The sequence below is a fragment of the Halictus rubicundus genome, chromosome 2 (assembly GCF_050948215.1).
Source record: "Halictus rubicundus isolate RS-2024b chromosome 2, iyHalRubi1_principal, whole genome shotgun sequence".
NCBI classification, from domain to species: Eukaryota; Metazoa; Arthropoda; class Insecta; order Hymenoptera; family Halictidae; genus Halictus; species Halictus rubicundus.
This window is the reverse complement of record NC_135150.1, coordinates 14612450-14627809: the sequence shown is the minus strand read 5'-3', so window position 1 is coordinate 14627809 and position 15360 is coordinate 14612450. Positions and strand designations below refer to the sequence as shown.

General features: G+C 43.4%; 1 protein-coding gene across 2 annotated transcripts in view; it reads right to left on the bottom strand.

The window, feature by feature from the left end:
- Positions 1–985: 985 nt before the first annotated feature.
- Positions 986–15360, bottom strand: part of LOC143365373 (cell adhesion molecule 3-like) — a 62107-nt gene continuing 47732 nt past the window's right edge. The window contains exons 6-7 of one of the 2 annotated variants that reach the window (XR_013084535.1): positions 4767–5009; positions 986–3703 (exon numbers count right to left, since the gene is read on the bottom strand). Coding sequence is in view for 1 of the 2 variants with exons in the window: in XM_076805489.1 (XP_076661604.1) it covers positions 4927–5009 (83 nt within the window). In the remaining variant the exon portion in view is untranslated. Of the gene's footprint in view, positions 5010–15360 lie in introns of both variants that reach the window. The other variant, XM_076805489.1, reaches the window with a different exon arrangement.

The following is a 15360-nucleotide window of genomic DNA, read 5'->3' as shown; positions in this document are numbered from 1 at the left end:
TCTCTGTCAATATTTATTCCCTCAAAAATACATTGCAATTCAAGCGACTGTATAATGCTGAACAAATTTTTCCGCGATCCAAATCGCCGCGAACATGAAGATTGTAGTCTCCTCTTTATGATGATTTCATAAAAGTTGCAGTGGGAAGTCGTCTCTGATGTGTATGATATTTCATTAGAGTGGATGTTCTGCGCGTCGGTGCTGGGGACGGCGGCCATCTGTGAAACGAAATTAGGGCTACTTGTTCTGAAAATATTTGTACCTTTTCTCTCCGGATTTTTCGTCAACTGATTGCGCCCTTTCTTGCCGTGCTGATTGCTCGTCTCGCGGATCTCAAGGCGTTGGTGATTATGAGAGCCCGTCGTGCCCGTTCAACGAAACTTTAACGCTGATGCGATTAGGGGGCTCGCGGAGGAAACGTGTCGGCGATTTTTCGGCGTATTTTTGTCCCGCGGAAGCCTCTCCTTTGGCGTATGAAAAATTCAGTTTTCAATTCGATCCTCTCTGATTCGATTGGCCGGGTGTGTGTGTGTGTGTGTACGTACCAGGGGATAATACGATTGCATACGGTCGGCCTTTTTAAAGGAAACCGATGGATTTCCCGAGCACGTCCTTTTCGATGTATTTTGTAAAACAAAATCGCGAGCCCTTGAAACTTTTCGGTAAATCGGATAAATAGCTTTCGATTAATTCCCCGGGTGGCGCCGATCCGGAAAATATTCCGTTCCGGCGAGGAACGCGGAGGAATTTGAATATCGCGAATTGTTTGAGGGGAAACCAATTTCGACTTTTTGCCGCGGAAAAGCATGAATAAATGTCAGGCTCTTGTGTACGAATTTCGGACCGTCACGTGTCACTCGACTGTAGTAATAAAATCAAACCGACGACACACTTTATTTGAGAAACGATCTAATAAAACAGCCAAGAATGAGAAACGGAAGAAGGTGGATGTTCGAACGGCGGGGTTGAATGAATGATTGCGTGATTTGTGGTCATATCGTTATTATTATCATAAATATCCTTTCGTATCGTGACAAGCTGAGGAACATAATGAGCATCGATACCCAAAAAATTGGCAAAACTTCAACTAGCGTTCCGTCTCACACAAAGAATCGAGAAACTATGGCTGCGGACATGCGAGATACCTCTTGACACTTTTACACTTATTACTGTTTTCTGTATTCGTTTTTTTCGGTTTTTCTTTTTTTTTGTTTTGTTTTATTTTAGCTGTTTCGTTTATTTGTTACACCCGAAGACGCACCATACCCATCCGTTCGTAAAATACTCAGTTACACCACTCTCACGCGTCGTTCCGTTTTCATTTATTTCTTTTTTTTTTTTATTTCGTTTTTTGTTTTGGCTAATTCGCGAATGAAACGCGTCGCTCGCTACGAACGCTCGCCGCGTCCCGCTACGTAGAAACGATGACAGTTTCAAAAATACAATTAGAAAATCATGTTAGAGTATTATGTTCAGTCGTTGCGATCCTTAACGGTAATTCGTAACTAATGCTAGCACACATTGCCTGTCGAATACAGAATATACATATACATATATAATACATAACGCAAGATCCCGTCGTTCGTTCGCGATTCCGTTCCGTTTTCGGCGCGCTCCTCGAAAAATTCCAAAAACAAAGAACGGAGCTTCTTTGTACAGAATGAAAACGTTTTTTCCGACACAGTGTCACACATGAATGAATCAGACGAACTTCTATTTCCAATTTTTTCCGAAAACTCGGATGGAGATCGTACGCGAGTTTTCGTGAATAGACTTCCGAAACAAAATGGGGTTAAGAGAATATTAGACGAAATTGTTCCAACACATTTTTCAATATTTAATTAATTATGTATATAAGAAATTACGGCCATTTCGTTATTTTTCAAGAAAGCGAAGAGATCCTACGTCAGACAATTTCAATCGTCTCATTTTGTTTCAGAAATCTGTTAACAATAATTGACAAATTTATTCGTAGTAAGTAAAAATTTATTCATACACGAGATGTGGGGAAAAATATATGTTTTCTTATACGTCAGCAACGTTGAGGCTGCATCTTCGATCGAAGTATGTAGACGATAGCCACATCTATAATTATGCGAAAATTCACTATTGTACAACCAGTGGTTCGTACGCAATGGCAATTTTAGTTCTTCCCTCTTATTAACAACTTTTATTAATCATCTCCACGAACTTTTTGTCCGCTCCTCGTACATCTCTGTCACTATTATCCCGTAGTCACAGACATGCGGTCCGCGAGACACTTAAGAGGTGCAGAATGATTTATTTGACCCGATCTCGGGGGAGTATGCACTCGAGTGACTATGTACCTTCTCTCATGTAGCTTTAATTTAAAGTAACCCACTCTGAAGAGATAATTAAGACACTATCATGTGACAGGAAAAATTGCGAGAAAAAGAGCTTGCTTAAAGTTCGTCACATCAATATCATCTATATTAAACTAATATATCAACGTGTGCTCATTAGCTTAACACGTTCGGTGCTGTACAAATGACCAAAGTATTTTTAGAAAATCACAGTGATTCAGTCAATACGACCTCAAAAATTAGTGTTGGGTTGGGAATAGAAAATTAACGTGACATAATATACCGCAGAATTGACATGAATTGAGATTGAGACATAAAATTTACTGGAATGCGGTTAGACTGCGGATGTCTAGAGATTTCCATGATAATTTGATAGAGTTGAAAACAATACAACAGTATTTTTAGGTTCTCTAATTCTTTTCACTGTTTTGCATTTGATCTCTGCGTGTTTATGTCGCCTGTTGTCTAATCATAACTGAGATTCATTTTTAGACCCCGAGACAAAATTGTGTCACCTAATTGCGATCGACAAAGTGGTCAACCTATTAACTGCATTCTATTTAGACAGTTGTTCATCAATTTTCTAAAATATATTTTCAATGGAATTTTATCTACAACCGTTGATCTTTTCATTGCACCCGATTGCATTGAAATAAATGTCTAGCCTATGCCTTTAGATTGGGTCTAAACGGGCCCGGGCCCGCGGTGCAAGTGTTAAGAAAATTTTCAGAAAAATCTCTCGTATTTCGTAGGGAAAGAATTCCCTAAAACAGATGTATGTTCAACGCAATAATGAGATAATGTGTCCCCTAGGAGGATGAAGACAAAATCAGGAGAGTGTCCCGCTGCTGGCAGGATAATTCGGCCGGAACGCGGGATGGTTAATCGGCTTTTATTATTCGTCAAGTTTCGGCCACGGTCGGAGGAGAGTCATGTTAAACGCGGCCGACGAATGTATCGGTTTCGGGGAAGCGCATGAAACCGAGAACGGCGAATGTATGAATTTAATAAACCGCGGTCGGGTAATAAGCCGCGACAGGATCGCGCCGCGGAACGAAATTCCGTTAACGAACGATATCGCGTCCATCAAGCATTCTCCTTCACGGTCTCCGGTCTCTCCGTAATCGTTCTCTCTCTCTCTCTCTCTCTCTCTCTCATCCGGCTTCCGGTTTCCGGTTTTCGGTTTCCGCGCGCTCGCGCGAGTCTTACGCGAGCGGAAACACGGACGCTTGACGATACATTTTTCGACGGTTTTCGTCTGCGACGATCGCTCGCCTCAAGAATATACAAACTGCGAAGCGGAGCGGAGCGCGACAAAACGCGAAACGCGTGCGAATTATCTATCCGATTCCGATTCAGGTACGTCCCCCTCTCTCTTTCTCTCTGACTCTCTCTCCCTCTCTCTCTCTCTCTCTCTCTCTCTCTCTCTCTCTCTCTCTCTTTCTCCGACGGCGTACGAACACGTATATAATACATACTCTCAGCCGGGCACTCGTTCGACATTTAATTCCGGGAATTAATCGGAGAGATGGAAAGATAGATAAAGAGCGACATATTATACACATACAGTATATGTATATATGCATAGATTTATATATATATAGATACACGTATCCACGCTACGTTTAGTCGTTTTTTCCGAGTGTTATAAAAGTACGAAAAAAAACTATTTCTTTTCATCTTCTCTTACGTTTCTCTTTTTTTTTTCTCCCAACCCCTTTCGCTCTATCACACTCGCGCTCTCACTCTCTTTCGCTCGTTCGCTTCCACTCTTCTTCTTCTTCTTCTTCTTCTTCTTCTTGCTCGTCCTCCTCCACTTCGTCATCTTCCTTGGCTTCCTTTTTCTTTCGACTGATAATCTTTTTTTATTCATGCGACACGATGCGGCGTGAACGTACTACGCGGTACCTACACATTGCGAAAAAACAATGATCTCGCCGAGAGGAAGCAAGTACTGTGTTCGTCTCTGTTGCTCGCGTCTCTGTGTACCCGTCTCTGTGTGGATGTACGGTGTGTGTGGTGTATGGTTGGTGTATGGTGTGCGTGTACGGTTCTCCGTGTAGTTTAATAAAATACTCTTCGGGACGTTCTTCTCTGTGAACCCTTCCTCTTCCCCCCCCCCCCTCGATTCATCGAGCCGTTCCTATCTTGAATATACCTTGCCGGTTGTTCGTTGATCGGGCGATTTAAGGCCGAGAATGGACCGGGCCGCGATTCATCCGCGACCGATCCCCGCGTACGTTCCACCTCCTCTCTTTCTTCTCTTCGGCCACCTATTGTTCCTCCACCTGGGACGCTCTTTTCCCGACCGGCTACGACCCATCATCCTCCGGACACTGTCCCGCTTATTGTTTTTCCGCTTCCCAGCTTCCGAAGCGGCCGGGAACGACGACCGGGTACGCGGCGTCAATCGTCGAGCGTTGACGTCGACGTCAACCGGACGATCTCTCTCTCTCTCTCTCCCTTTTTTTCTCTCTTTTCTCATACGTGGATCCCGTGGCCGCGGAGACGTCGCACAAAGCGGCCACCCTCGACTCTCCTTTACAAGCACGTCGATTTATATAAACAGCTCCAAAGCGCGCGGTACTTGAATGCAGCGTGGTTAACGAATGACGATCAGAAGAAACAGCCCGAGCACCAGCCGCACCGACGGCCCGCTCGGTTCCGTCGTCGACGAGCCGAGAACTGAAACAGGCAACGCGTCAACAATCATCACTGTGAACTTCACAGCCACACGAAACGTCAGACACCGGAAATAGTTCGTGCGGCTCTCGCCCTAGACGTCAGAGAATCGAGACGGATTTGCATTTGGCGACAAAATTTCAAGCGGACTCCGTTTAAAACGAGACTGCGGTTCTTTGTGCGAAATATGATGCCGACAAAGCGGAAATTAATAGAACTTGAGATTTCTGCAATAAAAGGACGCGTACACTTAAAGAACGTTGGATAAGTTTAACTATTAGGCCGTCCCATAAGTTCGTGCGGTGGATATGTTTACATTATTCACCATTGAAAAGTATTTTCCTGAAAAACCGCAGAAATTATATGGTATGATGTCTTTGCCAATAAGCGCAGAAGAGGTCGTGGAATGAAAGGGTGATTACATATTTTATTTTTCGAATTTAAATGGTGCAAGAGTAAACGGCACGAACTTATGGGATGAACTAATACATCGTTGAATAAAATTTTTACCTAAAAATTCGCACGAACTTTTTCCGGTAGATAGTATTATATATAGGTATGAATTGTCCTTTTGTCAGGGCTAGGCTTACCCCGGGCCCCGCCTCCACTAGGGGCGGTACTCACAATAGGACACGATTAGATTGAACTGCACGGTTAAATTTACACCAGTCAGCCCAACTCTGCTCCCATCACTCGCAGAAACACGGATTGTTCGATTTCGATTTTGTTGTATTTTTGTACAAAGAAATAAAATTTCATACCTATTGAATCTACATGAAAAAATAGGTAGGAAAGAATGTTTAAGGCTTCGTTTCGAGAGAAATGAGTTTGAAGGTCCGTTGGGCTCGCCGTGGCTCAGCGTTTGATGGAAGTAGAATCGGTAGGTCATGAACAGACGCACCAGCGCGCATTCGCTGAATTTTCGAACTCGATTTTTATTGTCATTCTGCAATAGCGCACCAAAATAGAACGATCAAATTTTCTGTGATATAAGCTTTTTAAGTGATATTTTCTGTGAATCTTTTTCATATTGGGATATTTAGTTTGACAAAAGCAGAACGTGAATGCAGTTAGGCGGAAGATGGAATAGAAGTTTACTAGACCCTTTACTAGACCGGATGGAGTTAATCCTTTGACACTTAAGTTGAATGAGACTATTTCGAGAACCACTAAAAGAGAAGTGTGCGCTTTCTAGATTGATGAGGTCTGCCTTCAAGTAGACTATTCTATTGCGCTATCAAACGGTTTTAATTAAACACATAACTCCATTTAAAAAATCAAATTTGAACTTACATTGTCCCTTAAAATAATGATCGAAATGTTCATTCAATCTTGTATCCTGCAATGTTCATTTAAAAACAAAAAAGAAGCTTTTATACGCTTCTTATCTGCAACATCTAGTTTTATATGATAAATGAAAAAAATGTAAAGGAACACTAAAAATTAAAGTATTAATAATGGAGAAATAGGATCGTCTATAAAATTTTACACTTAATTAACGATGTTAATCATTGCATTGTTTCGTTTAAACTACGTTTGAAAACTCTCATCGCACTGCTTTAAGAAACGTTAGTATTCCCATGCTTCTGAAAATAACTGAAAGCATATTTGTTAATATAATTTTAAATAATGAACCTGTCAATGTCACTAATAATAATTGTTCGGGTCAATTTGTCTTCTGAAAGGGAAGCAACGCCATTTAATTTTAATTGCGCCTTCTTTTGTACTTGCTAACGATGCAAAAGCTGCTCGTTATTTTGTTGATATTTGTTTTCGAATATTGTCAAAACGTTTCTATTAAATTTCCTTGTTGCGAATACTAGAATATTTTTGGTAGATCTAATAATGCTAGAAGGAAACGAATATACATATTATAATTTGTATCTAGCTAGAGACGTGTGTTGCGAAGTAATTAAACGTAATTATATTGGTTTCACGAGCCCATTAACCCTCGGAAGGTGGATGGTCTGGGACGGACGTAGCAGACGAATGTAGGGTCATTTTGACCTGTAGTAGAGTTTCCATTGTAGTGCAGGCTTCAAGGGAGAATTATGCATAAAACTGTATGCAGACCTTACTATATACACGTGTAATCACATTAATAAACAAATGAATAAATATGGCGGCCGCTACCGTTGGTTCGTCACGAGTCACCTGTGCAGAAGTTGATATGAAAAATTCAATACTCGTTTTGTAAATACCTAGAATGTCAGCTGGAACATCCGACAACATTAATTTTCATAAAATATTCAAATTTCTCTATGAAATTCACGAATAGAACAAACGAAGACAAATTAACGTGGTAATGTTAACATGCATTTTTTTCCATTATTTCTGCCTGTTCAACAGTTCATTAACGTGTCACTCATATATTCAGAGTGAATACAAATTTTTTCTGTAAATTTTACGCGTTAAATCGTGGAAAATGAGCTAGCTTGTTATTCGAGTATCGTTTTTTAATAAAATTTCATTTTTTTCTGAATTACATCAATCATTTGTCGGCTACCTCTATTTGCATTGTTGGTGGCAAACAGTTTCGTTGTGTACAGTTTACTTGACTCACATCATTGTAAATATGAAAAAGTGAAAGAGTTATTCATCAGAAATGTTATTAACCAGACGATTTTTATGCATAAGCTAATAACTAAATATTAATTTTTCTGTTGATAGATTGATTGAAGTTGATTGTATTGTACCAAAGCTTGCAATCTGCACAATGCGAGGGGATTGAAGGAGTAATTAATTCTTGAATTAATTTAGCAAGATTTGAATCCATTCTAACCGAAATTCCAGTTCTCTAGTAACCAGATAAAAAAACATTAACTATTTGTATTAGGCAAATTAAGAAGATCAACGATCTCAAAGAAGTATTTTCCATATTCGCAAAAATTAATTCACAAAAATATATAAAAAGAGAACATGGCCAAATCAATAAATTGAAAATTGCTTTGAATTCGACTAGAAATCAGAATGGAAATTAGGTGGAAACCCAATTTTCGTGATCGCGACGCGTCGTTCAGCCTGAAGTGTTTCTCACAAAACGTGACAACAAGCTTAGGGTCGGATAACAAGTGACACGACGAGCACCTGAAATAATGTATAGACAGTGAGAAAAGTTGTGTTGAAAGAATGATGCCGGAGGCGAGCCCGCGCCACGGAATTCTGTCAGTGCACGGCGTGTCTGATAGATCAGTCGGCGTCGTTCATAATGCACCGCAGAAATCATGTTGCAACGCGTTGAATATTTACGTCCTCGGGCGAACTGTGTGCCGGGGTATTTGGGAGTCGAACCAGCGCCACGGTTTCTATTTTTCACGTCTCGCACGGTCTTGAAAATGGTTTCATTGTGGGAGGGGGGGGGGCGTAAAGCGACGCGTTGCATCCTCGAGGACGCCTCTACACGCGACCGGAAGTCCTCGTTCTTAGACGGAATAATTCACAAACATCCGGCAACGAGAGCTCACGTTCTAGTACCGGCACGGCCCCGAGATCCGGGCACTTTCTCCCGCTGTCGCTATAGTTCGTTCGTCGAAATATTTGATCATCCACGGTTTATAGAGCTCATGGTCCCAGAAGGGCGCAGCTTTTAGCCGGTTTACTGCTTCCTGGTCCTTCGCGAGTGGCCGCAGTAAAAAGGCCTGACAGTTGCAGGTCCTGCCGGTGACGTAAATGAACCCTTCCACCGTGAGGGAGCTCTTGTTTATGTTTGCCAGCGCGAAAACCGTGAAACAGAATCTCGTTCGTCTTTATTCGCCGGGATCCGGTGAAATTTATATCGGTGCTGCTACCATTATCGATCGCCGTTTATAGCAACGACGTTTTTAGAACAACCACTTCTTGTCTAATATTCGCCGAATACCATTGGTAATCTATCACGATCTGTGTGGGTCCGCCTGTACACGGAACGAATCATTCTTAATACATCACGTCCTATTTACGCTCGAAAAACGCTGTCCCGGTGTCGATAAAAATCCGTCCCAGTCTCCGGGACTGTTTTGCCGAATCTATCAGTGTCTAGATCTTATCACGATGGATCTAAAAAGCTCACTGGCATCTTTGAACTTTTAAAAACGATCCGCCGATTCGATTTCCGTGGCACAGTACCCCCGGGACAAATTGTCCTGGACGCCAGAAAAATCTATCAAAGTTGTTTTGCATTTAGACAAATCTGCCTAATCTAGATCGTGCCGGACACACGGCGCGATTCAGCATTCGGCGGAATCTGTCATTGTCCGCCGGCTTCTATCAGTGCGTAACAGATTTCATCCTAATCTGTCAGCATTTATCTAGCATCTAGCATGATCTATCTGGCCGGGCTAGGCCGGCGCAATCCATCAATACTTATCAAACGGGATCTAATTCGATCAATGAGGGCCTAACATCTATCGGGATTGCATCCGGAATGCAGGCTCTAATCCGTACGCGCGTCGAGCCACTGTATCTGCAAATCTATAGGGACCGTGCACGTCTTACAGCTGCGTTGATTGGCTTTCCTCGTGGAAAACGGTACCCGAAAATGGGAAAATACGAGAATTAAACTTTCTTCTCCGACGTTCCGTTTTCCGAGAAAATTGTAGCTGAAGATTCGTCCAGTATGTTGCCATTGAATAAAATTCGGCTGGATTGTCTGACCATAACCTGTCCATTATACTTGTAAATACAATGGTACTTTGATATACGTGAAAACTCCGAAAAGTTACTGATATCGTGTACAGACTGTATGTCTTCACCTCTTGTCGCTAGCATCGAACGCAGAAAAAGAAAAGAGAGTAAACAAAAACTTGAGTAGATAACAACAATGAAAAAGTTTGTTGTTGTTAATTATTTCTTTACGAAAACTGCACCGAAATGTTCGTGACACTTTTCTGACTGAAACGATACCAAACACGACACAGTTTGCATTGTGCATACTCGTTCAATTCATGATGTAGTAAAACCTCGATTATCCGAACTGGTCAGTGGAAAACGAGTGGAGTCGAATAGTTACCTAGTGCTGCATTAAATCTTTACTGATTTGTACAATGAATCTTGTATGCGATTCGATTTACATGTCAAACGCGTATTCGTGTAATAAAGAATTTAGATATCTTCGGTTCGGATAATGGAGGTTTTATATAATCGCGAACAAAACAAACAAAAATGCTCCGAAATGTATCGTGTTTGTACTCATTTTAATCAGGAAACCGTTACCAATACCAATACCAAGGGATTAGTATAGGGACGCTTCTCGGCGATCGTTCGAAGCCGGTTTTCTCTGTGGCGAGGTCTCGTTTGGACAGATCCTGTTCTATATTTTCGACTTGTCTTTTCCGGTGAAATCATCGTCTGTCTTTCGAATATTGAGACGTTCCGCATCAGCGAATCTCGAGGTTTTTGCGAGTTCGTGGGTCGTCTTGGAGCCGTATTAATTATGTTTCTCCGCGGCCAACGGACCCGGTAAACGGCGGGCGGATGAGTAACGACGCTCGTTTCGGATTCTTCGAAATTTCGACGTGAATAATTCGCGGCGGACGGGCAGATAAAACTGCCAGGCGACGCTTTGTGTCGGTTCTCCAGAGGACAATGTGCCAGCAGTCGGAAACGCGGGCTCTCCGTGTCGCGTTCTAGGAGCTCCTTGCGGTGCACAGGGGGTCGACGGTCGGCCCGGAAGTTTCAGAATTAATTCCCGCCATTTTCCCCGCTAATATATCCCTGTAGTCGCGCCGGTGTCCGGGGAGGCTGCGCGAATCGGGAGTAATAAAACCGCGCTATCCGAACATAATAACCCGAACAAAAAAGAAGACGAACAAAGAAGAAAAAAGAAATTCAAATTGAGGGAACGCTTACGCTTTAATAGCCGCCGCCGGATGTAGGTCATAGAATTTCGATTGCGCCTTCCGAGCGCTGATGGATCACGAGTCCCGTCTCTCGTCATCCCTCTCTTCTTTCCGTTTTGCTCCTTCTGTGACCGATGCGCGCAGGTGAACATAAAATTTGTTCGGCTCTTGTCACCCGTGTGTTTTCTCTCCTCCTTCGCCCCCCCCCCTCTCTCTATTTTTTATTATCGAACGGTTCGACGACAAGAGCGATAAATAACGACAGCGAGAAATAATTTTCGGGCTTTCAATGGGATTACCGTGACTTTGTCACGCACGACCCGATAATTAACCCACCCCTTGTGCCCCGACCATCCCCCAACGCCCACGACTTGATTTACGCTGACAGAGTCACTCTCTTTCTCTCTCCCATTCTCCCTCTCTCTCTCTCTCTCTCTCTCTCTCTCTCTCTCTCTCTCTCTCTCTCTCTCCCTCCCTCTCTCTCTGGCTTTGCACAGTCAGAGACCGATCAAATATTATTCAATGCTCTTCAAATGAATTAACGCGACTTGCTCCAGTCACGCACCGGGGCCTCGAATAACGTTTGAACGAACCGCGGATGAGTGAACCGTGTCCGTGACATGGCCGACCCGCTCTCCTGTAAATGAGGCCTAATTATAACCCCGTTAATCGGCCCGTCGCATCCCGCCGCCACCGCCGCCGCTCTCTCTCTCTCTGTCCCGGTTTTACAATGCGCGTTTATCTCTGGTTAACTTGAATTAAGTAAATTTGAGAGGAGTTCGAAGCTGAAACAACGATAGGGGCGTACGGTAAATATTGTGTCTGCGGGCCTGTTCTGTTGTTCTTCTTGTTCAATGCTCGTTGCGGAACAATAATATAATTAACAGCGGCGACGGCGAACAGAGAGACACCGCACAGCCCCCGAAGAAACCGATCGAAACGCTGCGTGTACGGTTGCCCGAACTCGATCGAGACGGTTCTGATGAACGGGCGAAATCCGTCGGTTAAAACAGGGAACGTCAGCTAATTGCGAAAGCAAAGTATTATGAGGTTGCATTAACTATTTTGGGAATGGGTGGCTGAGAATTTTCATTCATAACGTTACCGTCAGGTCTCAAAGATTATATCATTTTATTATTATTTGACTAAAATAGAATTAGTACGTTGAAATTTCGTAAATTCTACTGTACGTCTACTACTTTAAATTGCGCCTACTCATTTTTCCCCATAAATGCATAAAATCCGCAGTCTGAGTATAGCCAACACATCCAATCAACAGATTTCATTTGTATTTTATGCTGTTTATATATAACGGATTTTATGCTTTTATGACAAAAAACGCGGGGATGCGATTCGAGTCGTAAGACGGAATAAAACAATTCAAGAGGATCAACGTATTAACTGCAACTTGCTCAAGTCGTTAAAGGGAGAAAGAAATTTCTGTGCGACTCCTGTTTACTGCAATTGAGACCGACATTTTTTTATTTTGCATAAAGTTCCGCGACACAGTTGTAAAGAGTGCATCGAACACGAGACCCCGTGAAGTTTCTTTGCGTGCTCGATCGTCGCTTCGACATGTTAAAACTGCAACTTATCAATTGCATCTGGACACTCGTGTCGAAGCTGCTGCTTCGGAAAGGGCGTTTATGGAATGGAAGCAACGGTTTCAAGAAGATGGTATTGAAGTTGAGAACAAGAAACCCGACGGAACTGCAATATCGACGCCAAAGCCGAATATTCATGGGGAAAAGATAATGCTGTGCATTTGGCGAGATGCGAGAGGCGTGATGTATCACGAGCTGGAGATGCAAGAAAGAACGTCAGTAGCCAAGGCGGCAAGTGAGCCTTGAGAGCAGCATGGCAACGCTAGAAACGCGCGTGGCAAGAGCTGTTAAAGAAACACTGATAGACCTGGATTGGAAAGTTCTCGCGCACTCAGAGTACTCTCCAGATATTGCACCTTCTGATTTTCGTCTTTCCCGATTCGTGCAACACGCCTCGGAAGACACGCAGTTCGCCAACCTCGAGGAACTCTGAAAATGGAACGACGATTGAATCGTCTCAAAAGAGGGGCTCTCCTCTCGGCGATGCAACTTTTACCAGAAAGATGGTAGAAAGCAGTGGCTCCTTGCAGTGGAAATTATTTCGATTGGTGTCCGATTACAGTGATTTCTCTATATATGTCGCCGAGGCTTGGACGATAAACGTCGCGGGATTATCCCCACTACCGCGGGATATAAGGGACCATGCAGCTCGGGAGCAGTGTCGCCAGAAGATGCCCACTTGGGTATCTCTTTTCCTCTTCCACTATCCCATTCTAACACCATGATCATACTCCAACGTCCCCCACTAAGACCGTAGACTGGTCACGTGACTCATTCAAACCCTGTCGCGCACGCGCAACGTGTCACATATCACTCTGGTCATCAGAGAGGGGGTACATTGTATTCCCCTCGATTTTCTCGATAACACTGGCCGTGTTGTTGACATATATCGAGAAATCACTGTATAACATAGTGGGTGTCCTGTATTGACGGTACAACCGTGGAGGGGATGCTTCTACACGAGAAAATAAGTCGAAAGTGTGGAATGAATTTTTCTCAATTGACGCCTTATATTCGAGAATAGAACATTAAGAGAATAGGATTCGTCTGACGTGTCTGATCATAATCTACTGATTCTACTTCAAAGTCGTTTTCCTCGTAAATAAAGCCTTATAAAAAGAAATTTATTCCGCATTTTCGACTTGTCTTCTCATGTAGAATCATCCCCTCCACGGTTGTATTGTTGAAAGTGTGGAATGAATTTTTCTCACTTGAAGCCTTGTATTCGAGAATAGAACATTAAGAGAATAGGATTCGTCTGACGCGTCTGATCATAATCTACTGATTCTACTTCAAAGTCGATGTCCTCGTAAATAAAGCCTTATAGAACGAAATTTATTGCGCATTTTCCACTAATCTTCTCATGTAGAATCACCCATTCGACGGTTGTACCATACAGACACTCAGTATTGTTCCGACGTTCAGTATAAAGTCGATGAACAGCCCCTGAAGAAGCTACAGAATCGAAGGATTGTCAAGAAAGTGTTGTACAAACTGACAGCGGAAGAATCGAATTTAGTTCAGCTGCACAATACATTGAATAATAATTGTATATCACAGTAGAACCTCGGTAGTTGCACGCACCGGGAGCGAGAAAGCCTGCAAGTACCTCCCATAGAAGTGGTGGTAGTGGTACTACGTCACCGCTATGTCGAATCCTCGCTTCTCTTAAGTAAAACTGACGAGATTCGTATGCAAATATTGAAAGTGCAATTACCGGGGTTTCTACTGTACTGGAAATAGTTGATGTCATTGTTATTTCACGGGGTCGTGGGTATTGAAAGGTGGCCCGGTATTTTTAGAAGATGATGGTACCGGCGTGATGCAGCCCGTCGTTCAATTACTAAGTTCTTTTTATTGTTAATTCAAACCCAGCAGTCGTTTCGAACGAATCTGTCCCGGCAAGTACACGGGCTCTGTAAAGGATCAATTTGCAGATCGGACAATCCCCGCCGGCGAAAGGCTGCAGTCCGGTTCGCAAAATGATTGTTCCCGATCCGACGAACAAATATTTCATTTATCAGATAACTTACTTTTACGGCGACACGGGGAAAAGAACCGGGGCGACGATACGCAGACAGAGAGAGAGAGAGAGAGAGAGAGAGAGAGAGAGAGAGAGAGAGAGAGAGATAAAGGGAGAGAGGGAGAACCGTACGGGTTGAAAGAAGGTCGGACGAGCTGAGAGAGGGCTCGCCATCGAAATGGAAACTAGGAGGCAGTCTATAACGAAGCAAACAGCTAACTCAAATAACGAAACGAAGTTTTTGCAAGCTGCGATCGGGGAATTCAATCGTGGCTTTTTTGCGCCGATGATACGACTTCGATTGAATTGTGACCAGCGTGTTATTATATAACCCGTGTGCTCCGATGAAACCGATATACCACCGTTCTGTTTCTCTCTCTCTCTCTCTCTCTCTCTCTGTCCCCCCCCCTCTCTTTCTCTTCTTCTCTTTCCCTCCGGTCGTTCTTCCTTTCTATCTATTTTTATTCATATGTCGGATTTATTTAGTTTTATTTCCTGTTGTCGACGTCGGCGTCGTTGCCGCGTTTCCAAGTACGAGCATTGTGTCGGCCCGGTGACGTCACCGTTCCCGTTGTCACCGTTCGCCTCTGTCGTTGTCGTCGGCGTCGTTGCCGTTGTAGTTGGCCCCGTTGTTTTCGGCCGGGAAGCCCCGATTCCGCGGCGCGCTAAAGCGCAGCTCACTTGACGCGAAATAATCCGAAGCCGCAACAAATAATCCTGGAATGCGTCGGGAATTATCCTTGCCGCAGCCTCGGATTATCTGGCGTGAAACGAATTATTTGATGGCGTACCGAGCTATTTGACGTTAACCAGGATAATTCGGCCGGCCAGATTATCTGAACCGCGAGATGGACAAACAAGCGGAATTCTCCGTCGACCGACCAGCCGACCATGCTGACGCCAGATTCGCG